Source organism: Manacus candei, unplaced genomic scaffold (assembly GCF_025592945.1).
Source record: "Manacus candei isolate 608988 ecotype Guabito, Panama unplaced genomic scaffold, ASM2559294v1 h1tg000151l, whole genome shotgun sequence".
Taxonomy (NCBI): Eukaryota; Metazoa; Chordata; class Aves; order Passeriformes; family Pipridae; genus Manacus; species Manacus candei.
In genome coordinates, this window is record NW_026138199.1 from 463,740 (window position 1) to 490,092 (window position 26,353).

General features: G+C 42.7%; 1 protein-coding gene across 4 annotated transcripts; it reads left to right on the forward strand.

Moving 5' to 3' along the window:
* Positions 1 to 3,159: 3,159 nt before the first annotated feature.
* Positions 3,160 to 25,613, forward strand: ZMPSTE24 (zinc metallopeptidase STE24). 4 transcript variants are annotated; one of them, XM_051772258.1, is made up of 11 exons: positions 3,160 to 3,319; positions 4,587 to 4,733; positions 8,522 to 8,608; positions 9,203 to 9,358; positions 12,939 to 13,091; positions 17,399 to 17,540; positions 20,532 to 20,692; positions 21,815 to 21,901; positions 22,070 to 22,174; positions 24,370 to 24,513; positions 24,817 to 25,613. In XM_051772258.1, the coding sequence occupies exons 1-11, from the start codon at positions 3,203 to 3,205 to the stop codon at positions 25,039 to 25,041; spliced, it is 1,524 nt and encodes a 507-aa protein (XP_051628218.1). In that variant the 5' UTR covers positions 3,160 to 3,202; the 3' UTR covers positions 25,042 to 25,613. The 4 variants fall into 4 exon arrangements, with proteins under 4 accessions (XP_051628218.1, XP_051628219.1, XP_051628220.1 ...); XM_051772259.1 differs by having other exon boundaries at positions 9,203 to 9,319; XM_051772260.1 differs by lacking the exon at positions 21,815 to 21,901.
* The last annotated feature ends 740 nt before the right edge of the window (positions 25,614 to 26,353 follow it).

The following is a 26,353-nucleotide window of genomic DNA, read 5'->3' on the forward strand; positions in this document are numbered from 1 at the left end:
TTTGCATAATACACATGAATTCTGTGACATTTCCATAATCCCATGGAACAAGTTGTGTGTGAAACTTTCATTTCCTCAGAGATAATTCTGCTCTTGCCAAATGAGTTACCGCATGCATGTAAATCACCACCACTGCACACAGGGCAGGCTGGTACCTGTTGCACATGTGGTGTTACAGAGCCCATTAAGTAGGTTGCTGCTGTTCAGTTACTGCTATTTCCATAGGCTGGGATATACCACAGGAGTAGACGGAGACAAACATCATTTCTGTCTGCTAGATGTGGAGACAAGTCATGCGACACTCCTCAGTCCAAGAGTTGCATTTAGAAAGTGGTGAGTGGGTTTTCCTCAGGGGCTGCACAAAAGCATCTTGGAGGCATTTTCCTGAGGTGATGTGGCACCCCATGCACTGCCAGGACTTTTAATGAGTGGGCTCAAGGTGTTCATATTTTTGTTGAAAGATACCAGTGCAGCACTGGTCAGTCAGATCCTTCCTTGTTACAGAAATTATATCTTGCCCAGTTCAGAGACTGACAGTGTATTTCAGATTTTGAACTCCACTTGTTTATCGTCTAGGTAATAGGTGTCACAGCATCAAAACTGTACAGCTTGAATCCACATCTTTATCCCAATTTCTTCTTGGGCTTGTCTGATCTAATTGCCTGTCATGGGTGGGCACCAGGAAAGGAGACCACAAAAGGGTAATGGTCTGAAGAGTTTTTAACTGTCTGTTTCTGTTTTCATGCCACGAGGTAGGCCATCATTTTCCTTTCCAAGGGCTACCAGAACTTGTCTTACAGTGAAGATGTAACATTTCCAGCTTCTTGCTTTCAAACATACCAGAGAAATGTTTTGTTCCACAGTAAAGGAACACCTTCACATTGACTTTCTAAAAAAAAGAATTACTGTGAACAGCAGATAACTCAGGAAACACAGATGCAAGTTCATAATCAGGGAATGTTGCTTCCATTTTTAAAATTACTGTGTGGATTTTTTTGGACCACAACATGTTTATTGGTTGTACATGCTGAAATTCCCCAAGGCTATGGGGCTACCCTGCCATGTTCTCATGGTTAGTAAAAAACTGTAAATACCTTTAAAAAGAGAGACCTTCCAGGCTGACTTCTGTCCCGGTAGGGCTCAGCAGAGCCAACGGGTTAGTTCCGTGGTTTTTCTTGCCTGTTGTTTTCTGTTTACCTTTGCTCGTGCAAGATCTTTAAATTTTACGATGCTGGTAAGGCCTTGTGACATTATTTCGCAAATTCTGCATCTTGACTACCTTGAATTCTTCAAGAGAAATTCACTTCCCAGTTAAGTCCTCCAATGTCTTGTCAAGAATCTGAGCAGGGTTATGACAGAGAGCAGGGGAGTCTGAAATTAAACCACCTTGTCTTTGTCTGGCCCTGTGAGGTGCTAAACCTGGTCTCCCCCCTAAAGTTTACAACTGCTGCCTTTGAGCCCTTCTGCTCTCCTGACTTCCCACAACAGTATTCCCTGAGTTTGGAGGGGGTGAGGTGGGACAGGAGAACTGTTTGCTCTTCTTGAAATTATCTTAAGATTTACAAGTGTAGAGAAGGAAGGTAGGTGAGGGATTATTTGGGATGCAGTGCAGTGCCGGGGAGGGCTCTGACGTGGCCATCTTGGATGAATTTCTAGAGCTTCCTCTATGGAAGGAGAAAAGTGGTAGCCAGTAGCAGGCCTGACTAGGAGTAGCACTGCCTCATCTGCCCTGGCAGTATTTCTTCTGCGGGGACATACTAACTTGAGAAAAACTCTAGGCTTCAGTATGTTTTACAGGTCATTCTGCTAAATAGTAACAAAGGTAACTGGTAGAAAATGAGAAAATTAAGTTGGCATTATTTTATTAAAAGTTAATGATAAAAATACACAAACAGGTTCTGTTATACTTTGAACTGATAGACACTAGATGAATGACTGATACTAAAATGCCATATCAAGAACTGGCTAAACAGGAGCATTCATTAATGCCCCTTGTAATGTGTCTCTCTGTGTTACAGTCGCTGTGCTCTGCGTGGCACATGTGTCCTCAGTGCTGCTGGGTGAACTCTGGATTTCAGCAGCACTGTGCTGTCTTCATAGAGCATTACAGAGACCAAATATGAAGCAGGTGGTTTGGCTCTAAATAAACCCTTGATTCCTTGTAGGTCTGTAGCTTTTTATTTCCCAAAACATTTTTGGTTTATTCTGACTCAGGAAAAGAGGTGTGCTTACCTTCAGAATGAACTGAGTTAGGCAAAAGCCATGACAAGAAATGCTTAAAGTGTTGTAAAACACTGAGGAGTCACCCTTCCCTCATATCACAGATGTTCCAGTCCCTTTGTTACCTTCATAGCCCTTCACTCCAGTAGCTCCATGTCTCTCTTGTACTGGGAAGCCCAGTTCATCGTCCTTCACGTGAGTCAGTCACTACTATGTGCCAAGTTAACTGCTACCTCACCTCATCCCCAGGGATGGTCCGTAGCAGCTGCTTGCCTCTGTGGCAGATCCCTGGTGGCATGACCAGGAGCAGCAAATCCCTTGAATTCTTCCCTGTTTCTTAAAAAGGAAGGAGCCCACATTATGGGAATTTCTCTGCAGCAGTATCTCTCTGCAATGGGAGAGCAAGCAGCCAAACAAATGACTTTATGGAAGATGTGGTATGCCAGCCTGCTTTATTTTAGGAAGGACTTAACAGAGCTTACTATAGGAGGATTAGAATCGATGATACTGCATTGCACAGAGATAAAAAACAGCTGTTGAGAGACAGCCAAGGGGCTGCCTGCAATAGGCACAGGAGAGAAAAACAGTGAGTACTAGAGCAGTCAGTGTTAATTTTTGTACTTCTCTTAGTGTTGCTGTAAAAGGATTTGGACAAGTACTAGCAAGCTTTTATATGCATTATTGTGCGTAGTCTGGGTAACTTGAGAAAAATAATTTAAATATCTGGTGCATTGACACTCAGATTTTCGCCAGGCTGACCTCCATGTGCCTTGACCCAGCCCTGTGGGCTCCTGACTGGGGTGGACAAGCCGAGCCGAGCCGTGCCGAGTTGAGCCCAGCCCGGCCCGAGCGGAGCCGAGCCAGCCCAGCCCAGCCCAGCCCAGCCCGCCCCTCAGGGCCGCCCCGCCCCCCCCGCTCGCCCCCCTCCCGCGGCTCCTCCGGCCGCCAGGCGGCGCCGCAGCGCACAGCGGGCGGAGCGGCGATGGCGCTGCCCGGGGAGCTGTGGGCAGAGCTGCCGGCCGAGCGCCGCATCTTCTGCTCCGTGCTGCTCTTCTCTTGGGCCGTCTACCTTTGGGAGGCCTTCCTGGCTCACCGGCAGGTCGGCAGGGCTCCGGTGGGGATGGGAGCCGGCGGGCCGGGGCCGTGCCGGGCCCGGCCCAGCCTCACGTGGCGGGGGCCGGGGCTGGGGCCGAGCGAGGCGAGGCCTGTCGCCTGCCTGGGGAGGGCTTGGCCCTGTCCCGGGGTGCGGCCTCAGCGGGTGGTGAGGATGCTCACAACGATGAGTTGTGTGAGTGCGGTGGGGTCACTGGCGGCCCAGCACCCCCAGAAGCTCGATTCTCCTCCCCGGGACAGCTGAGAGAGCGGGAAGAGTAAAAATGAGGAAACGCGTGGGTTGAAGTAACGACAGGTGAAGGACAGAGCGGGGGGAACCCCGCAAGCGCTGCACAGGCCGTCACTCGCCTCCTCCAGGAGGCTACCGAGTGATAACCACCCTGGAAGGCACGTCCCACACCCCTTTTCGTATGGCAGAGTATATCATTGCAACACGGAGTGTCCCTTCTGTCAGATCTTGGCTGTCTCCTGCCAGCAGGTTCTCCACCCCCATCCTGCCCGTGGGGCAGAGCAGGGTCAGCCGTGGCAGGTTCAGCAGCAGCCGCACACCGGGGTGTCTCCAGCGCCCAGAACGCGGGGCCATACCCGCGCACCTGCCTGTGCCAGGCCCTCGTGGGCAGCGCTGCAGAGGACAGGGAGCGGTGCTGCCAGCTCCTGTGAGCCCTGTGATCGGGGACACTGCAGACTTGTGCCCCGGGCAGAGGGAGAATGTGTTTTGAAGTGACAGAGAGTACCCTTTGAGAAGGGGTAAGTATACTGAAACAAGATAAGGCATCAGAGGGAAAAGACTTTCATTCTTTAAAAATTTTCAAGTGGCAAGTTCTGTACTGAGAATGAAATAGCACCTCGTTTGTGCAGCCACGCTGTAGATCTGTGTTCTGGTGAAGTCTCATGGTTTGCATTGGAGGATCTGGTGTTTGGTTTCGAATTCTGCTTAGTCTTTACTGTGGTGCAGTAAGTCACATCCTGTGGAAAAATCAGTTTGTGTGATCTGTATTTGAACTATTAAATAAGTTAATAAGTCAGCAACTCAGTTCCTGGTTGTAACGTTAATAATTATGCTTCAGTTTTGTATTTGGAACTTGATAGAAAACAGGCATTTAGGAATATTTGTTGCTTTGTGTGTTGGTTGATTTTTTTTTGGTTTTTTTTAAACTTTCCGTGGTGGCCCATTGTATCATGTTAGATGTTACTTTTAAATCTTGTCTCCTTAAAAATATTAGATGTAGACTTTAGTTTCTTCGATTTTTCAGAGACGGGTGTATAGAACAACAACACATGTACCACAAGAATTGGGACAGATCATGGATTCAGAAACATTTGAAAAATCTCGTCTCTATCAGCTGGACAAAAGTACTTTCAGCTTTTGGTCAGGCCTCTATTCAGAGATTGAGGGCACCGTAAGTACCTTGCATGTGATATTTTTCATGTACTTGAACTGTGAAACACTTTGGTTCTTAATGATCCCGTGTAGCTGCACCATTGGCATTCTGGCGTCTTATGGCAAACACTGACGTTTTTGTGTTCCTTATTTGTGGCTGTATTTGCTATATAAGAAATAATTATTCAGAGAGCACGTAATTTCTCTCTGCAGTGCTGAGTCATACTGCACAACTACAACATTACCTTACATTTTATTATTTTATTATATTTAATATATTATGGTTTCCGTTGCCAAATAATGAAGCAGCATGAGAGCTATTTTAAATTGTTAAAATGCAGACCTTTCCCTGTGTTTGGAAGGATGCAAGTACTTTCATTTCTAGATAAAATTTAAGTAGAAGATAAAAAGAGAAGCTTGTGAGAACAAGGAGAGTACCAATTGATACTTCTGAAATATAAGAATTAGATTGGGCAAGTAACATTCACATGTATGAAAAAAACAGAACCACTGAGTTAGAAGTCTCTAAGACTCTTAAGACTGTTTGAAGATCACATACATATATACTTTGTTCCAACTTGCTGCTGAAATGCATTGCTCATCAGTAGCACAACTGGGTCAAAAAGGAATCCTCAAGTGCTTGGCATTGCCAAGAAAAATTGAAGTATGATCCTATTTCATGATAAACTTAAGGAAGCAAAAACGACAGTCATAAAAGCTAATGAAAATAGGATTGTAAAATAGCCAGTCATGTAACTGTAGAATGATGATGCAAACCCAGTGCTTAAGACTTGTGACACCTCTTACCTTCCACATTTCCTGATCTCCTTTGTGCAGCCCAACCTGTACTTTGTTTCCTTTTGTATGTATTTGTAAGGATGTTGTGTCAGTGCAGTATGTTATTTTCTTTTTGTTGGGATTTTTGGTATGCTGAGTAAAACTTGAGGCAATTCTTATGTGAATTTGAAAAGCTTCTGTGTTTCTGAGCAACTTTAGAGGCAGTGTTTAATTTGTAAATCGAAGCTGCTCTCCAGCAGTGGTTTGGTGGGCACAGTAAGGTGGTACCGCTTAGCAAATGCAATGAGTCAAAAAGTTCTGAAGCTTTATCTTGATTTCAAGAGCTCTAGGCAAAACAGGTTCCCTTGTTGTTTTTAAGGAAAATATACATGATTGAAATGCAGTTCTTTTCCACTGCTATTCAAAGAGCCAAATCTGTAGTCTGTGCTTATCTTCATTCAGGCCTATTGTTATGGTCCTCCACAACACTGTAGCCACTAAATTGGATTTGCCAGATGGACTATTAGATTAATAAAGAACTGGCTGGATGGCTGCATCCAAGGAGATAAAGCTCAGTTTCCAAGTGGAAACCAGTGGTGGTTCTCGAGGGTCCATACTAGGGTGAATGCTGTATAATATCTGCAGTGGGACTGAGGACACCCTCGGCAGGTTTGCAGCTAACACCAGGGTCAGCAGGGCGGCTGATGGGCAGGAGGGATGGACGCTGTCCAGGATGACCTTGACAGGCTCATGGAGTTCAGCGAGGCTAAGTGCAAGGTGCTGCACATGGGTCAGGGCATGCACCAGCACAGACTGGGGGATGAGTGGATTGAGAGCAGCCCTGTGAACAGGGACTTCAGGGTCCTGGTGGACAAAAAATAGGGCTTAAGTTGGCAACGTGTAATTGCAGCTCAGAGAGCCAACTGCGTCCTGTGCTGATCCACAGCAGTGTGGGTAACAGGGTGATTCTGCCCCTCTGCTCCGCTCAGGTGAGATCCCACCAACGGTGCTGCCTCCTGCTCTGGGGTCTCCAGTGCATGAAAGACACAGATTTGCCAGGGTGGGTCCAGAGGATGCCACAGAAATGGCCAGAGGGCTGGAGCACCTCTCCTTCAAAGACAGGCTAAGACAGTTGGGGTTTCTGGGAGCTGGTGGTAACCCACAGAAGGCTGGCTCCTTGGTCATCAAAACTTTATGCCATTTGTACATATTGGGAAACAAAATGGAAGTTTGTTGGCTACAAGTTACATAGTTCTTTTATTAGTTAGTATTCTACTTTCTGTTGGTTAAATTACTCTCATGCTAATTCTCAGTCTTTCTCTTCTTTTGAGTCGGTGGGTTTCTTGGGTCAGTGGTCCATGAAGAAGCTGTGGCTGCCCCATCCCTGAAAGTGTTCAAGGCCAGGTTGGAGGGGGCTTGGAGCAACCTAGTCTAGTGGAAGGTGTCCCTGCTTATGGCAGGGGGGTTGGACTGAGGTCTCTTCCCACCCAAACCATTCTGTGATCTTTAAAGGTCCCTTTCGACCCAAACCATTCTGTGATTGTGCTTGCCTGTGTAGGAAAAGCACAGCTTTTGCTTTCTCTCTTGACTTTTCTTTCTGTTCTGTCCCTGTTTCTGTAATAACAGGTCTACAATGATTTTGGTAGCTGATTGATTTGTTAAGGAAATTAGTGCATCCAGCTGTCTTCCACACCTGAGCCACAAAATCCAGACTATGCTGGTGCTTTCTAAGCAGCAGCCAAAGCCAGTTACTAAGTCAACAAGCATCTTAGTGTGTATGTTGTTCTACTGTTTCAGCTGTGATGGTGATAGACAGCTGGAAAATAGGTATGTCTCAAACTGCTGCTGCCATTATTGAATTGATTGTGTCACAGTGATGCTGATGTTCAAAAGCCAAGGAAAAAAACATGGAATATGTGAGTTAAAGCTCTCAGCTAATTGAACACTGGCCTGAATGAGCAGTTTTTGAAACAGTTTTCAGCTCCCAGGTCCTGCCCTTGGGTCACAACAGCCCCAAGCAGTGCTCCAGGCTGGGGGCAGAGTGTCTGGAAAGCTGCCCTTTGGGAAAGCACCTGGGGGTGCTGGTCAACAGCAGCTGAACATGAGCCGGTGTCCTTCTCCCAGGACTGACTGGACCAGAGGAAATGGCCTGAAGTTGTGACAGGAGAGGTTTAGATTGGATATTGTATTTCTTATACTGGATATTATATATATTGGGTATTGTATTTCTTCACTAAAAGGGTGGTCAAGCATTGGAACAGAGAACAAGAGGAAACAGCCTCAAGTTAAACCCCCTCCAGAGGAGGTTTATCTGGGATAAAAGATTTCTCCATGGAAAGGGTTTTCAAGCCCTGGCACAGTCTGCCCAGGGCAGAAGTGGAGTTACTATCCCTGGAGGGATGTGTGAATGTGGGACTTGGGGACATGAGTTAGTGGTGGGCTTGGCAGTGCTGGGTAACAGCTGGACTCAATGATCTTAGAGGGCTTTTCCATGGATAGCCCTCATGTGTAGGCTATGTGCAGCTGCTTCTCTACATGTCTGTAATGATGAGTTGTTGCTCCTGTCTGTGATGCTGAGCTGTGTCTTTCGGTTTGTCAGAATCTGTTCTGGGATTATCACATTCCAGTTCAAGTGAGGTGACCTTTACTGTCCAGGTTTGCCACTTTCTTCAAACTTAAACTGCATCCTTTATTGGCTTTTGGAACTGCCTGAACTTAAAAGAGGCTGTTGTGACCAAAGCTGATGAAACTGGATGTCAGTTTTTGCAAACTTTTGCCTTTTTGAAGTATGATTCATTAACCCAGCAGGTTAACTGAAGGGGAGATGCTGTGTTAGAATTACTAGTATGCTTTATTTCAGCCAGATATTCCAGGCTTGCTTTATCACTGTTAAGATCAGAGGGAGACAAAAAGCCTAATTATAAAATTTGTCTTATTCACCCTTAAAAGATCCTTATCATGCTGAAATTTTAGTAGATTAAGATGACAGTCTTTCATACTGTATCTTTGCTATGTGGTTTTGTTTTCAAGATGATTCTCCTCTGTGGAGGAATTCCTTTTCTCTGGAAACTGTCTGGTCAGATCTCTGGTCATGCTGGATTTGGACAAGAATATGAGGTAAGCAGGCTTTATATTTCTGTGAGAACATTTGTTCCATGCTGCAGTAATTTTTATTTCAAAGTTAGCATTTAGTTAAAAGTGGGATTTAACTACCCTATATTATAGTAAAAATATCAGATACTTCCTGGTGTACACAATGATGGTGTGAATCTGAAAACTGGTAACAGTATATGACTTTTAAATTAGCTTACTAATTAAAATAGCCTTGTATATTAAAAACCTACGAGTCTTGTAGCTACTTGAGTCAAACCATGTGGTGGGTCAGGCTTTTGGGTGCTCTTTATTTGGGTATTGTCTTTTTACTTATCCTAGATTTGATTTTCCTGCACAGTAAAAGGGTAAGAAATTTGAGGTTACTGCTTATGTTGTCTTTGTGCTGTGGATGAGGCATGTATCCAAATTTGTGTCCCAAATCCTTAGTAAACTATTCCAGTGAGCAGTAATCTAATCATCACAAATTATGTTTGTGAATTTATCTAGCTTCATCTTCTAACCTGTTTCAGTTAAACCTAAAATCCATTTTTAACACCCAGAATATTTATGTTATGGGTCAGTAAATATCAGGTGGATTTATTTGTTTTTTTGTTTTAGATTGTTCAGTCATTGGTATTTCTGCTGCTTGCAACACTCTTCAGTGCCGTGACTGGTCTCCCATGGAGTTTATATAATACATTTGTCATAGAAGAGAAACATGGCTTCAATCAACAGGTATTGCAGAGAGCACTTGTACTGACCCAATGGCTTCAGGTTGGTTAGATGGACTGGTCTGTCCATATCTGTGCCGAAGATCGTTGGTTTTAGGAACATTTCTTCTACTTACACTGCATAAAAATCAGAGCAATGGCAGTTTGTGGCTGTTGCAGGAGTGCCTATGCTGCAGCACCTCTGTGAGCCTGTGCCTCTGAGTGTGTGTTCTGGGGGTGGGACCAAGAATGTTTCATACCTCACCCATTCAGTTTTGGATGGACTGTTCTTTGCCCTTCATATGCGCACCCTTAGAAGTCTGGATCACTGCTTAGTAGGGTCAGTCCTGATTTATGGACACTGACCAGGTGAAAGAAAACTGAGGAATTATTCTCCTCCTCATTTTGTTTTGCCTGCTGATTTCTTATATCAGCCTTTACTAAACTGGAGAATTCAGCTCTTCATTTGGTACCTCTGGCTTTCTTAATTTCTTTCAACAACTTGGTTTAACCTGTGTCAGTATCAGTTTCTCGTGAGATCAGATATTCTTTCTGGGAGAAGAACCTCAATGTGGGACACATCATTAGCCATTTCATGCAAGAGCATAAGATACGCTTTCTGCTTTGGACCGAGCTGGTCTTGTCTACATTACTTTCTGTTCCAAGTCTCCTAGGAAGTTGTTGATTGGTTGGGGGTTTTTTTGCAGTAGAATGAAATTTGGATGGGTAGCAGATGTGGGATAAATCTGTTTGGCTCATTTTAATATCAGTAGATATGCTCTGGTATTTGCCAATTTCATCTTCCAGTCTCTGTGGAGGCAGGAAGACTGAGCAAGGTAAGACCTAAAGAAGTGAAATTAGTTTGTTTCTAAACCCTTACGTTCCTGGTAAATTGATGAATTGATGTTTCATATTCCTTTTTATTAAAAAAAACAAAAAAAAAAGTGATAAAAAAGCTCTAAATGCAGTGATCAGTTTGCACCCTTTAAAACAGAAATGTGTAGGTCCTGACACATCCAGTATTATTTTGGTTCACATCAATTATTTAGTGGCATACTGTTAAAGTAGGGAAGCCCAACTGTGAAAATTCTCACTGCACAATTTTATGTGTGTATTCCCAGAAAGCAACAAGGCTGGTTTGGCCACGTGTCTGCCCCACCTGCGATGTCTGAATACTGGGCCAATGGCAGATCCTGCTCCAGGCTTTGGGAAGCAAATCTGAAGATTGTTCTAATTAGTCATAAACCTTGAGCTTGTGACAAACTCAGAACTCTTTTATACTCCATTTAGCACTCTAGTCTTTTGAAAAAGTCTTGTGCTTCTAAAAACCCATGTGTTAACTTTTTTCTCTTACCAGTGAGGAAATGGTTGCTGTCAGAATGACGGTGTCCATGACCATTCATGTCCCAGGTGGTTCTGAGGCAGAGTCCTGGGGATCCCCTTCTCTTCTGTAGACTTAACAGTGAGCACACTGGCAGGCTAACATCCACTCCTAGCAAGGGAGGAAGGAATGTTCCCATGTTTCCAGAGCATGAGTCAACCAATCTTTTCTTCAGAGGAAATATCTGTTTAATGTATTTGGATTATTCTCCAGCTATCACTTAAGTTCTGCAGTCCTCAAAGATTGTAAGGTCTGGCAAAGTCGTTGTTCTTGCTTCTGGCCTAGCTTAGACATCCTTTTGACATTCAGAATCCTTAAACACATCAAAAGCCATCTCTCACTCTTATCTCTCATGTCAATCCTGAGTAGTTGCATCAGGCCTGCAGCTCAGTTGCTTCTCTTACCTTAGTGAGGAATAAGTTCCATCTTGGTGCAGGGTCTGCAAGCCCTTTATGTTCAGCACACTTAAGTCCAGAGACTGGCAGTAGAATTAGAGCCAGTCGGCAGACTAGCTGATTGATGGAGAACTTAACTTGATCAGGTCCTGCCTCTGTGCAGTAGAGGGCCAAATACTGCACTTAACAGCTTGGGCTTCTTTTAAAAGTGCCTTGAGAGCCTGCAGAATTCATGTGGTTTGTGTGCTTTAGGGAGGGTAAGCAGTATTCTGGGTGTATCTCTGAGCATTTTCTTCTTGGAGCACACAATCTGTGTACTTCACTGTTGTCAGTGCAAGCACTGCCTAATCAAATGAGAAGATTTGGCACTGACCGTGGAGATTTAAGTGCTTGACTGAGCTACCTGCATGATATCTTTTACAAGGGTTTTTTCACAGCAGTTGTGTGGGGTTACGAGTGAGTTAATACGGGATGCTTGTTGTGTAATGGTCGCGGTGTACGCTGGGAGTTGAAGTTCTGATGGAAGCCTGTGAAAAAATGACCAATTAAAAGTGTCCTGGGAAGAAGCTTTAAAGTGATTGAACAGGACTGCACTGCCCCCCCCATGTTTTGATGTTTTGTTAGCACACCTTTTTGGAATATAAGAACTTGTTCAGCCATTAATAAAGGATCCTCCATTTTCCATCATCCCAGGGGGGTCTCGTTTCTATTCACTGCCACACAGTGGTCCTCATGCTGAGAGCTGAAGGCTCAGTCCAGGTCCAGTTCAGTCTGAGGTACTAAATGTCTTACAAACACAGTCAAATTTCTGTCTCTCATTTCAGACTGAAGGGCTGGTCCTTGGTGAATGAGCCAAATTCACACACGGTACCAGCCCAGACTTGGGAATTTCTAGCATTTCTAGCGTGATAATTGACTGATCTTCAGATAGACTCCTTCTCTAGGAATGGCTTGCTGAAAATGAGGATTTTTCTCAAGGTCATATTTGCCTTAGAAAGCAGGAAATATACTGGGCAAAGATGAAAGACACCGTGCAATTTTCTAGTTCTACTCCTCCAAGACTGTGGAACTGGAAGTAAAGAAAGATTTAAAATGCAAATATGAGCTAAATGGGTTGTAGTTGACCTGTTTTTATTTGCAGACAAATTCTTTAAAATAGTATATGCTTTCAGTATGGCCTTGTTGGAAAGATCTTTACATATTAAGCTTCTAGAGCTAGATGTGTGTCTGATCATGTTGCAGAGTCACTATATCAAATTCATTCAGGTAGAGGTCTTTGAAATTTCTATTGCTTCTATTAAAGTTATACTAATTTTAAAACCCAAGACAACTACTTGAGTAGTAACTCCATGTCAGTGGAAGCTTGGAGTAAAATGCCCAATGTATTGCTGAAAATCTGTAATAGGGTTTCTATATATTTTCACTTAAGACAATTAGCATAGTGGTAACTGAAAGTTAAGACGAATGGAGGCAACTGTTAAGTGGAAGACAAAACATTTTACAGTAGCTGTGTTTCTTTGAGTATTTCTTATTCTCTAAGAATGCCTTGATGTCTGGGATATAGATTGGTAAAGATAAGCTTAAATTTTTCTTTTCTCCTTTAATGAATGTGCAACACAAAATAAGGGTTTGGGTCAGACTAAAGAAGAAAGCATCTGCATGGGCTTGCATCCGTGCGCGTGTAAAGAGCTACTAGCAGAGGAGTTGAAAATGTTCTTCCACCTTTTCTGACTGACTCTCATTTCCTTACCACACTGGCATCGCTGTTTTCCCATTTGTCTTATCTGAAGGGATCAGTTCATTAACCGCAGTGACACATTAATATTTGCATTGACATATCACTGATATTCTTTATCCTTTCTTTTCAGACGCTGGGATTTTTTTTTAAGGATGCTATCAAGAAGTTTGTTGTGACTCAGTGTATTCTGTTGCCAGTGACATCTCTTCTACTTTACATTATTAAAATAGGGGGAGACTACTTCTTCATCTATGCCTGGCTCTTTACCTTAGTTGTTTCCTTGGTGAGTATGAGAATATGTTTGGGTTTCTTCCAAACACCAACTTATTTGCATGGCTCAGCACACTGAGTAGAGCTGAAAGGAAATGGAGAAAAATCTAAATCTCATGTGAATTTTAGTGTCTACAAACTTTAACAGTGTCTTGCTCTCAGTGTACTTGTTCAGAAATAACAGCTCATAGTAATTGTCCACATTAATGTGATATATTTTATCTATTCAATACCGGAGTGTCTTCATCAGTTGAAAAACAAGCATTGAAAAAGCTTTAGAATAGGTAGTGGAAATACAGCACTATGTGGTGATGGGTTTTTCTTAAATATAGAAAGGCACAGGGACAACTGCTGGCAGTTTGGCAAGACAAAGCAGATCATGCTTTGATCAGTTGTATTTGCATCATGCATTTCTCTTAGGTTATTGCACACAGCCCTCAGTGCATTGCTTGGTATCGAGGTGAGTAGCAATGTTCCATTCCTGGTTCTGTTTATATAGCTGCTTTCATACTGAATTGTAACTGATGGTTTTAGGGTTTATATAAAAGGATCTTTTTATATACATCATAAGCATTTGATACTTTATGTTGTTACTCCAGGGTCTGAAGGCTGTATTTTTTGTCTCTTTCAGCATAGTGCTCTACTGTCTTTTTGCTTAATATACAAACCATTGCTCACCCAAGGCAGAAATTACACAAGTACTGTTGTATATAATCATTCATTTTTAGATTAGAAAAGCACCTTAACAATTGAAAGAATTACTACATTACAGTGATGTAATAAAGGCTGCCTTATTAGCCTAACAGTAAGTATGGGTCAACCAAGCCCTAATTCTCATCTCAAGTTCAGACTTCCAGGTTGAAGTGGAGGGCACTATCAAGAAAACTTTTAGGAATACTTGGGTAGGAATTGTGATTGTTTTCTTTCTTAAGCTTCTCCAGTCCAGGTGCCCTTATGCTCTGACATCTTCCCTTTTTTTGTCACTGAACATATTCTGAAAAATCATAATGTTAGGTGTCAAAAATGCCAGGTCATTTGTATTGAAATGGCTGTTACAGAAAGATTTGTGCAGACAACAATTCTCAAAGAATTGTTCTTTTTCTTGCAAGTTTTGATCAGCAGCATGCTCTTAAATCCTAACTCAGCATTTGAGTTACTTCTCTGTCAATTTGTGTGAAGCAGTCCATACTTGCAGACTTCTAGTGAAGCCTTATTATTTGCAAAATTGGATATTAGTTCTTTATGTGATATCCAGTTCATATGTGAAGTGTTTAGTCTTTAAGGCTTTAAAGACTTGCTTTTTCATAGAAGGATTAAGTTGAAATTTTAAAATAAATCGTAGTTTCAGGATGAAAGATACAGGATTTTCTGAAATGGCCTGCCCTCATTTGTACACTGAAAGATTTTTTTCTTTAACCTCCTTTATACCTGTCGTTGACTGTATTTATTCTTGCCATCTTTTCTTTAAAATACAGATGGTAAAAAATGTTGTATGAGCTCATATGAGAAATTTTCTGAATGCCCCTTTTATAGTCTTTATTGAGCAGGTTTATGTCATGGGTTGACCTTGGTCAGATTCTAGGCACCCACTAAAGTTGCTCTGAGCTGGGAGAGGTCACACAGGCAAAACAGACTCAATGTGGGGTTAATACTAAAATTTATTACTAACAGGATAAGATCTAAAGAGTGAGAAATAAAACAGTCTTAAACACACTTTCCACCCACCCCTCCTTTCTTCCATGTTCTCCCTCCTTCCCCCTCAGCAGTGCAGGGGGACAAGTCCACCCCTCAGGCAACAGGTCTTCCAGATCTGCTGTCCCATAGGTCACCCTTCCATGGGCTGCAGGGGGACAGCCTGCTTCACCATGGTCCTCACCACGGGTTACAGGGGGGGGCCACAGCTCTGAGTCCTTCCCCTGCTCCGGGGGGTCCCTCCCACAGGTAACAGTCCTTGATGGACCTCTCCAACGTGGGTCCACCCCCCAGGCAGTAGTTCTTCCATATCTACTGTCCCGAGGGTCACTTCTCCATCCTTCCTAGGATGCAGTCCTTCATAGGGTGAGCTGTACCGATATGGATCCCCCACAGGGCCATGAGTCCTACCCAGGAATAAACTGCTCTGGTGTGGACTTTCCTCTCCACAGGCCACAAGTCTCTTGAAGGACTCCACTCCATCCTGGGCCTTCTGCAGGGGGTAATGGCCTTCTTCCATGCATCCATCTGCTCCAGCATGGGCTCGGCTGCACCGTGGCAGGCCGCCCTGGCCCAGCTTGACTCGGCCGGGGGAAAGGGAGGGTAGTGCCTGCCGGCAGGGCCCACTCTGCCGCCCTGGTCTAGCCTGTGGGGCAACACCCTCCACCACCACCTCCGCAGTGGGGGAGGTGGCGGGGCCTCCCGGGAGCTTCGGTCAGCTCTCCCCTGGCTGGAAAAAATTCTTCTGCCCAGCAAACTTGTTTTAAATATGTTATCACAGAGGCATGATTATTGGCTCTCCCTTGGCCAGCAGCAGGAAGTCCCTCCTGTAGCCAGCTATCATTGGCTTCATTGGGGGGGAAACTTCTGGCAGCTTCTAACTGAAGCCCCCTATGTAGCCCCCCTCACTATCAAAAAACCCAGCCACCTCAACCCACGACAGTTTACTAGAAAGAAGAGGTGTAGGTGAGTAGTACCAAGCACTAAATTTCAAGGTGATAACCAGAACATACTCAGCTGACACCATATTTCTTTCTCTCACTTTCATATCACAAACTAGTATTTTATTTTTGAGCTGCCTGTGCCTTCCCATTGAGCTATCAGTGTAGATTTTGTCTTGAGGTATTACAGATACTTTAGAACCTGATAAAACAGGGGTTGGCCTATCTTAACAAAAGCTAGAAAAAATGTCTTGGCAGAGTTACAATCTTCCTGTACTAAAAGAATATATAGCAAGACCTAGTGGCGCACTCTTCTCCCAGGCCCTCGACCCTGGCTGTCCATGCCACTGTCCCTTCAGTCCATGCCAGATTAAGTGCATGCCCAGACAATTGGTGCTCTTAGGCTTGCCACCTCACTGCAGCTTTGTAGGGTTTCAGGCCTTAATGTGTTAGTTTGACATGCAAAACCACCCTAAGAGGTGTTAGGTTTACCCTTTAGAGTTTGGTTTAGGGAAAAATTCCAGTTCCATGACTCTTTAATCAGAGTTAGAGTTGCATCCTTCTACCAGTCTGCTGATATCAAGGCATTACACAAAGATCTGAGATAAAAAAACCTTAAAATTAGTCCCTACGTGCTAGATGGTCTGAGACTGGTCTGGACTAAAGAGCTGATTTCTGCTCTATGAAATACCCTCCTACACTTGCTGCAAAATATCTGCACAGGTTTAAGCCCTTAACAGTTACAGTAATAAAACCCCCTTATTTTCTAGTGGTGCTTCATATTGATATCCTCAGTTGCTCTGACTTTGCAGAAGTCTGTTTCCCTGTTTTTTGATTTCATTGAACTTTTTCAACAGTGCACACACTGTCAAAAGTCCAGGTAGTTGTTTTTGGTGAAATAAAACGTGAAGATAACTTCAAAGTTAATGTTTATGTCCATTTGCTTCTCATGTCCTGCTCCTTTTTTGCTAACCAGAATTTAAACTTTTAAAATAAATAAATAAAAATCACTTTGTGAAGGTCCAGAGTGTGAGGAAAGGGAGTTCAGCTTTCTTTCCCAACACAGTGTTATTCTAGTTCTGGCTTGCTCAGCTGAGCTGCAGCTGATACCAGTTTGAAGCACTATGGTGATATTTTTTGAGGGGGGTCTAGGTGGACCCAGAGGCATCAGGCAGTTCCTTAGCCCTCCTGACAGCTGGGAGGAGGGAAAGAAAATAGGGGACATGAAATTTCTTACCTCTCTTTAGACTGTGGCTTTGCAAGTTAGCAGGAGTTAAAAGTGAGACTGTCTCCTGGATCCTTCAGCTCTGCAGCTCAGTATGAAACACTTCAGAGCTTTCCAGGATTGGTGAATTGTGTGGAAGTGACAGCCTGTCACCAATGACCCCCCTGCTCCCAGCTGCCCAGCGGCCTTGTCTTCTGCACTGTTCACACCAGTTCTGCTGAGGTGTGTAGTTGGTTTGTGCACCTGCCCTCGCCCTGTCCTGCTGCTGAACTGCAAAACTGCAGACCTTCCACCAGACGAAGCAGTCCGTAGAGACCCTGGCCATAGATCTTCCCTTATACAGGACTCTGCTTTATCAAGTGTTTTCTTTCTGAAATTATGCCCTCTTTTTGTACTTAGGCTCCATCTTTAACACTAAACACGTTTCCTTGCCCCATTCTTAATATCCCAATGTGTTTGCAGGTGCTTGTTACAATCTATGCAGACTATATTGCACCTTTGTTTGATAAATTCATTCCACTTCCGGAGGGAGAGCTCAAGCAACAAATTGAAACAATGGCAAAGAGCATTGACTTCCCGTTGACTAAGGTGTATGTTGTTGAAGGTGAGATTTATTCTTTTTTTTTAAAAAAAGACTTTATAATTTTGAATTTGTGGGTTTTTTTAGTTTTGATTGTGGATGCTGTAGTAGGGCAGTTGCTTGCATTGTTCAGATACTGCAGTAGTTGTCAATGTCTGTAGCATTGTTACCACCCGCCCCAGAAAAAGGGAGGGGGGTAACCCAGGTTTTTATCAATAATTCCCTTGGGGTGGATTAGAGTGAAACGACACTGAATAATCAGTGTCTGAAAACATATACTGGCAAGGTTTATTTTAACAATTCTGTATCAACAGGCATGCTAGCAGTTTGGGTGCTGTCATACAACAGTGTGAGACAGAGATAACCTTGGGGGGGTGGGGAGGGGAAGAAAATGCACAGGGGAGAGAAAGGCAGGATAAGAGCAAGGGAGAGTAAGGGAAAGAAAAGTTGAGAGTGGACAGATGTATATAGTCACCGCCCACGGGGTCCAGCGATGCTTCCATGTCTGTCAGTTGAAGTGGTGGCCTTGATCTGCTGGGGGTGAAGGAGGGAAGCCCCCACACTCCAAGAAGTTATGAGTTATTATATCCATGATTATTGTCACGGGCCATGCCTCGAGCCTCCAACATCTCCTGGGTCTGTGCTGAGGTTTTTTGTGTCTCGTCTGGTTCCTGCCTTTCAAGATTAGCAGAGGGAGGGAGGGGCCTGATTGCTCAGCGGAGGTATCAACAGTCAAAAGCTTGCGAGCTCGGCTTCTTGCCTTTTCAGGGCTTCACACCTTCAGCACTGGAGGGAGGGAGGGGCTCGACTGCTCATCAGAGGTATCATGCAAGTCAAAAGCCTGCAAAAGTCTCCTAGAATGCATAAATCATTAACCATTTCAGTCTCTGACAAGCATTTCCCTGGTTTTTGCCCTGAGGTCAGAAAAGTGAAGCTGAATGTACAGCCTGAACTCAGCCTCTGGTTGGAAGCATTGACCTGGCTCTTGTAGAATGGAAATACATGGCTCAGTCAGGAATGGAAGCAGGAAAGTAGTCAAGATTACAGTTTTAGAACTGTAAAACAAGGGAAGACCTTTTTTTCCTAGTCTCAGTTTAGCATTAATCGTCTCAAAGTCCTTGGTGAAACAGTTGAAAAAGTCTTGAAAGTTAAAAATGCCTATTTCTTCCAAAATTGTTCACAGGTATGGTTTCTTATGGTGTGGCTGGATGGACTTACACCTCTGACTTGAGACTAATTTTTTTCACTTTCTAGTACTGAATTTCTTATCTTTTTTTCTTAGGTCATGGAATATGGAATATGCCAGCTGCCATGTCACTTCTTCTCTGCTTCCATGTTCATGGACCGTTTTACTATCTGACATTTCCAGTATTACTCATTTTGCTCCTGTCTGAACTTGATTTCAGGGGTTTTCCAAATTTTGTTTTGGTTTTGTGCTCCACCTGTGAGGCTCAGATGTGTTGAAACTTGGTGAAACCCATATGAGATGGCATAAAGAGCTAAAATGGTAGAGTTTTTGCAGTCAGAGAGGCTGGTGAAGGCTTTATCTAGCCAGGAAGCTGTGATTTTCTAAACTTTGGGCTGGTCAAATCCTGCCGATGCTCTGCCTCAGTGCTGCTGGGAACTACTGATACACTTGGGGCACAGGAAACTCTTCTCTTTTCAGGCAAAGTTGAAGCTTTTCAAGGTTGAGAGTCAGTGCAGAGGTTTTCTCAAATGTACTGCTGGTTCTGTCCCAGCTTTTAGCCATGGTGAAAGTCCTGTGAGCCAGTACTGCAGCCCCTGTGCAGTGTGCTGCATTGGCTTCTCCGGGATGTCTGCTTTAGTGGCAGGGAGGCTGCCGAAACTCCAACCCCCTCCCTGTTTTTTTTGTGTAGCATCCTTAAGAGCAATGAGCCAGCACCATTCCTTTCTGACATGGGGGACTGGATTTGTGAACATCTTTTTGCCAGTGTTTTTCTGAACTCTGTCTTGGCTCTTCACACTCTGGAACTGACTTCTTGGTAGCATGCCCAACCAAGTCCTGTAATCTCAGGGTTCATTCTGTAAGAGGGAGATTACAAAGGTTCCTTCTCTACCAACACTTAGTGGAGAATGAAGTTTTTTATGATACACAGGTGAAAGGAAACATTGCTACCCTCTGGCTGTTCTGATTTCTTCACTGAGAAGGGACTGGTTACTGAGGGTTCATACTCTGACCAGTCTCTTCCTCTGTCAATCTGTATTGGTTTGGTGCTGAAGGTCACCATGACCATCCCACAGGTTGGCTTCCAGTGGAACAGTAGATGTTTTGTTCTCTAAGGGATTTATGTGGCTCATACATTTATAGTGTATCTTATCTTTTGCTGTAAAAAAAACCCACCTCTGCTCTCATAGAGACATCTTTCAGTCCTGATGTTGCAACAGCTTCTTTCCATAGTCAAAAAAAAGCTTTTTAATCAGCTGAAACCATGGACATTCCATGGAAAGAGATGAGTTTCTTGGCCTCAGATGTTTTGATGGTAGAAACAGTCCATGATTGACCTGATCTAGATAAAGGTAGCTGTAAAAAATGACCTATTTCAAACAAAAATAATATTACCTGTAGTTCATCTCTTCATCTTCTCCTTATCTGTTTCTAAAATCTTCATCTTTATCTGTTTCCAATCATCTTTGCTGGCACATTCTAAATTATTTAGCACAGGTTCTTTGCCAGGAGGCAATGTCAATGCAGAATGCTCTTTCCAATCTAAACCTGAAAATGCAATAGAATTTGCTTTTCTTCTTGGACATTAGTTCTTCATGACTGCTCTTACACTTTTAGTGCTTTTTGTGTTACATTTCTCTATTGGAGTCATCATTACTTAGATTTTAAAATATGCTTCTGTCTGCAAACCGATTTGCCTGAGTTTGTGTACTGTTCATTTGGGGACTTTGAGAATTCCTTTGGAGGAGTCTGGTCTGTGTCATGCTGCACAGGCTTTGGTGCAGGGGATTATTCAGATCATGATCTTTAATGTAAATTTTCTCCATCAGGTTCTAAGCGTTCTTCTCATAGCAATGCTTATTTCTACGGATTCTTCAAGAATAAGCGGATAGTGCTCTTTGACACCCTCTTGGAAGACTATTCTGCATTGAACAAAGAACCAGCAGAAGGAGAAGATGGTGAGAATGAAGAAACAAAGTCTAAAACCAAAGTGAGTTTGTCTTTGTTTTTCATCTTGTTATTTACATTAACTTCTTGGTGAGATTCCCTTGTGCTTTCTAATGTATTTTAAAGGTTCTGAGTTGCTAAAAACCAAACTCTATTGATTTCAACACCAAAATATTCCTGGTTTGCTAATTGGAATTTTTGGGGCTGTTGGAGCATCAAAGAGACTGTAAAATCCATAGAGGCTTTAGCAAAACATGTAAAAACTAGACCTTCCATGTAATTGTCTGAATAAAGGACCTGTTCAGGGTTTTAGTTCATGTTCCCTCTCTTGGAACTGCCGCACTAAAGCTTCCTTTTGCAGGAAATGCTTTTAATTCTCAGTGTGTCGTTTGTGTGCTTTTTACTGCACGCAGAATTTTTGGTGCAGGAGGAACGCACGTGAGCACACACAGACAGATTCTACATGTGCATCCTCTCCCACCCTGATCAAGAACAGAATGGTGGCCTGGCATTGGCCTCTCCATCAGGAGCCTGCTCTAACAGCTGGTGTGACCTCAGGAGAGTATGGGGATGGTTAAAGCTGATGGAATACTTTCTGAAGAACCTGAAGGAGTAATTCTGAGAAAAACAAATGACTTGTGCAGCTAAGGTTAGGCTAATGTCTAGATTATTGCTCAGACCAGCTTCTGTTTCTTGACACCATGTTGGTGGTGGAATTCTCCTTGTACAGGTTTTGGTTTGGCAAAAACTGCAGAAATGGGTGATGAGAGGAGGGGATTTTGAGCTCACCTGGTCTAGTTATAATGACTCATTTTTTCCATTTCAACAGGTTCTTCAGCCCTTCTGCTTGTTTTTGACTTGCTGATGTACCTGCAAAGGTGCAGATGTCCTTCCTAATGATAGCTTTAAGGCATTTCATAGGGTTTTTTGACTAGGGCAGGGATGTTGTCATTCCTTTTTAAAGGAACACTGGTGCCTTGGGAGGAAGGCCACATGTTGAGTGTTGAAGGAAGTAGGGAGAGGGCTTTGCTCTCAGTTCTCTCTGAAAGTCTGCAGCTCTGAATGCCTGCCTCCATCGTACTGCTTTTCTTGAGTAAAGAAACAGGATGAAATCAGGGGATAGTAGGAGAGAGTTTGGAAGGCAAATCTTCCAGTGTTCTTCCAGGTTTTCATCAACGTATCTGCATACATTGAAATAAGAGACCACCACCTCATGGTAGAAATCTTCCTGAACTTAAAAGGTTATATTTTTGTAAGTATCTTCATGAAAAAGGCTCAATATATATGTGTACCTGCTATTAGAAGGGAATGGCCTGATCTAGGGACACTTAAGTGATCAAGTTAAAAACAAACAAGTAAGAAATTTATTCAGTGGTGTTCAGTCATAGCTGATATTACTTCTGCTTTGTTATTCCCTCAGAATAAGAAACAAGGATGTAAAAATGAAGAAGTTCTAGCTGTACTTGGTCATGAATTGGGTCACTGGAAACTAGGTCACACTGTCAAAAATATTATTATCAGCCAGGTAAGTTATTTAAACTGGGGTGTTTTCTGGAGTATTTTGTAGTTATTGCTGTTTCCAAATGCCTGCTTGCTTCCAGATTTGTAAGTGTACATTCAGGTGTACACTGATATGCTCTGTGACAGAAAGTTGGTCTGGTTTTTTTTTTCCTTGTTCTACGGTGAATATGCACTCACCTTTCTGTCCCGTCCTTGCTTCATCTGGTTGGTAGGGAGCTTCTCAGAAAGCATGTCTGCTGCCATTTTAATTCATCTGTGCAGCCTTCTGAAGTTGTGTTGTGGTTTAGGAATGGTACTCCCCAATCCAGTGCCCCCATCGACACTTTCCAAACCACACACAGCTCTCTGTCACTCCCTTGTTTTTCCTCTCCTCCTTCCCGCTGCTTCGGGATTGCAGAGGAGATTTGGAAGCACAAAAGGCAAAGATCACAGGTTGAGATAAGAACAATTTATTGAAACAGCAATGAGATAAGAAAAGGAACAGTAACCAACAATACTAATGACAGAGGATACAAGAAAAGAAAGAATTCACACAGAAGAAAAACCCAAAACAATAGTAGACAATACTGGGCCGCCAGGTTCTCTTGACTAGAAGAAACCCCTTCTCCTCAGAAGAGTCTCCCCCCCATCTCCAGTGGCAATGATGTGAGGTGGTATAGAATAACCTCTGAGTCCTAGCCGTGCCCCTTCCTACCTACAGTAAAAATTAACCCTTTCCTGGATGATACCAGGACAAGTTGGGACACATTTTTTTTGCTCTGTAATGCTTGTCTGTTTGAATCTCAGGGCCTTCTCTGCAGTTCTGTTTCCATCCCTGTGCTAAGGATAGGCTTAGATGTGTATTGACTCCCAGCCTGAGATTTTTAGTTGTTTGTCTTTACCTCTGAGAAAGCTTCACATGTGTCTGAGAGCTTCTGTCAGCCTCGTTCCTTGTAAAGCTGAGAAGGAATGTGATTGAGGATTAGGAAATCTGACACAAGAGGGCATTCTTATTTATATTGTATTCTCATACCTTGTGCATTAATTATTGATAAATAACTTTATTGTGCCATTCTTGGTGCTTGCCAAAATGGGGGTGAACAATGAAGTAATCTCCGTAGAGATATGTAATTGCGTTGGTGTAGATCTGTGTTGTTCCAGGTATCACTCAGCCTTCTTTTCTCCAAGTTCTCAGCCTTTTCTGTTTTGTTTCTCTTAGCTGCCCTCCAAGCACCTTCTGTAAATTCCATGGTATCTTGAGATGCGTGCACCATTCCAGGAGTGCTATTCTGTTCTTTTTCTAAGGTTATTCACAAGCTTTTCAGGCTATAAACATCACAATTAAACTCCTCCGGTTTAAGCAAATCTCTCTGTTTTCGCATTGGCATTTTCTTACCTGTGCAGCTGATCACTTCAGTGAGGCTCTTCTTGCTTTCTTTAAGGTGATTACCTTCCAACTTCTGACATCAGCACTGATCCCTGCTGCCAACTGTTACAGTAATTTTGCCACATTCCTAACTCATGTAATTTGTCTTTGGATCCACTTTCTAGATACTACTATTTTGCTGTAATAGGTGGACTTTATCCTCACTTTCAGAAATTTGTCACAAATTCTTCTGCGATGTCTTACACTTTTTCTGTATTGTTTGCTGTCTGTCACAGCCATCCCTCTTTTCTGTTCCCTGTGTTTCAATAACAAAAAGTATTCTTTTCACATTGCTGTAAAAAGACCAAACAGCCACTTGGATAGATTGAAAAGGTACCGACTGCCCTCTCTGGAAAACTTGGTAAGGCATGGTCCTGCCGCTTGGCTCTGAAAAGCCAGGCAAACTGTACACAGTGCTGCACGGCTTAGATAGAAGCGGAGATTGTTTCCAGGAAAGGAAGTGCAACACAGCACAGACACATTTTGTTTACCTTTAAACTTTTAGAACCTATGCTTAATTCCAAGGAGATGGGTTCTATCTTCTACTCCCTCCTCACTTGTCTTCTTATCTTTTCATCTTCCTTCATTACTTAGCCTACTTTTTTGCTCTCTGTCTGAAAATAATGGTTCTTTATTGCATGCATTTTCAGAAAGTAGGTAAAGACCAGCTGTTTGTTCCTCTTTGTATATTAGTTCAAAAGTGATTTACAGTGGCATTCCTATGCAAATCTGTAATGTGATATTATGTAGTGTTTAGACTCATCTTAATCAAGAATGTTGTTTCCTTTCTCTAGATGAATTCCTTCCTCTGCTTCTTCTTGTTTGCTGTGCTAATTGGTCGAAAAGAACTCTTTACTGCATTTGGTTTCTATGACACCCAGCCTACCCTGATAGGCTTGATGATTATTTTCCAGTTCATTTTTTCACCTTACAATGAGGTAAATTGTTTTCAAGACATAGACGCTGAAGTATCATCTTATTTAAATAATGATTTTGTTTTGACTGGGAAAGTTTGAAGCTTCTAGCGGCCGTATTGGGTGTCTCATTTTAATAATCAGGGCTAGCGCTGCATGTTGAGTAAGACTCTTGGTTTAAGGTGTGGCGTGGATAAACCTTAGTGAGATCATTCTAAAGCCACGGCAATGTGTGGGATGTGGAAAGGTAGATATAGTAGTATTTACTGTAAGGAATTTGCAGATAGCTGAATTTTAAAATAATTTTTAATACATTTCTCTCCACAGGTTCTCTCATTTTGTTTGACTGTATTAAGCCGACGGTTTGAGTTTCAAGCAGATGCATTTGCCAAGGAACTTGGGAAGGCTAAAGACCTATATTCTGCTTTGATCAAGCTAAACAAAGATAATTTAGGTTTTCCTGTTTCTGACTGGATCTTTTCAATGTGGCATTACTCCCACCCACCCCTTTTAGAAAGACTTCAGGCCTTGAAAGATGCAAAGCAAGAGTAATAGGAATCATTGCTGGTTCAGAGACACTGCTTCCATCTCAGAAGCAAAGTTCAGAGCTGCTTTTTAATTTTTTTTAAAAAATTGATAATGCCAATTAAGTGCACTGTTAACAGCACCACAGATATGAGAATCCTGAAACAGGTGTTAAATTATAAATTACTTCTTTTTAACAAAAACAAAACTGTGGAACTTAATTTAGAAAAAGTACTGGGTGATGACCTTTCCCCTCCTCCCCAATGACTTTTATTCAAAGTATAGACTTTTAAAGGGAGGAAAACAAGAGTAGACTTCGAAGCACCTTTTTCTTCAGTTTGTGTATGCCTTGAAAATTGCTTTTGATCCTCTTTCCATTCTCTGTGTTCTGTGAACCTTCCCGGTTTTACTCTCTTCACAGTGAAGAGGCTTTGGGTGACTTGATTTCCTGTATAATGATACCTGTACTCGCCAGTCAGTGTGTTGTGTTTTAAAAAGCTGAATGCAACAGCAGCCTTTCTCCTGGATTCATGTTTGTCATAATGAAAAATGCTACATAATAAAACCTTTCTCTGAAGTGTGGGAAGAAGGATGAATTACAACTGAAGAAATGTACCGTGGCTTCCTTGAAAATGAGCACTAGTTGGTATTTAGTAGCATTATAGTGGGATTAGGCTGCTCCTCTTCCCCACTGTGCTGCTGGGGATGTGGAAGGATGTTACAGGAATGGCATACACATGTTAGAGAAAGATACTAATTCTCTCTTGTTCTCTTTTTTGCTTGCAAGTGGGATGGTTAACAGCTTTCCCACACCTCAGGTCCTCCATTTCGGTTCTTCTTTGCCTAGATTTTTTGTGTATATGGAAGTGTCCAGTTGCTCAGCAAGTGTATCAGAGCCAAGCTTTCATTCTGAGAGGGTTTGTCATCCACTCCATGGAGGGTTTTCCATTAATATGAATCCAGTTCAAATAGCAGTGCTGGAATATTTGTTCTTCATCATTGTTCTTATATATAAAAATTGTTCTTATATATATAAAAAAGCCCAGGAAACAGTTTGCCCACATCAATTAGTGAAGAATGAAGTGAGTAATTGTGGAAATGGCTTCGGCATTGATTATTTCAGACTTTCCTGATGAAAGATGCAATTAAATTTACTTTTGTTGAAATAAAGATAAAAGTTAAATATAAGTTTGCATGTGCATACAAATGTTTTGGACCAGCCTGAATGCACATACTTCATATAAAAACTAGGTTTTCTATCTGCAGTAAATTAAAAAGTTTTGCTCAGCTCTGTACAGAGGTCATCAAAGCAAATTGCCGTTGTTTCAGATGTCAGAGT

What these genes read in the sequence shown, in the direction of transcription:
- ZMPSTE24 (XM_051772258.1), top strand. Translation starts at nt 3,203, where the DNA reads ATGGCGCTGCCCGGGGAGCTGTGGGCAGAGCTGCCGGCCGAGCGCCGC. An exon ending in TACTGACCCAATGGCTTCAG is followed by an intron (nt 9,359 to 12,938) that starts GTTGGTTAGATG and finishes CTTTCTTTTCAG; the next exon opens with ACGCTGGGATTTTTTTTTAA. An exon ending in TTTTTTCACCTTACAATGAG is followed by an intron (nt 24,514 to 24,816) that starts GTAAATTGTTTT and finishes TTCTCTCCACAG; the next exon opens with GTTCTCTCATTTTGTTTGAC.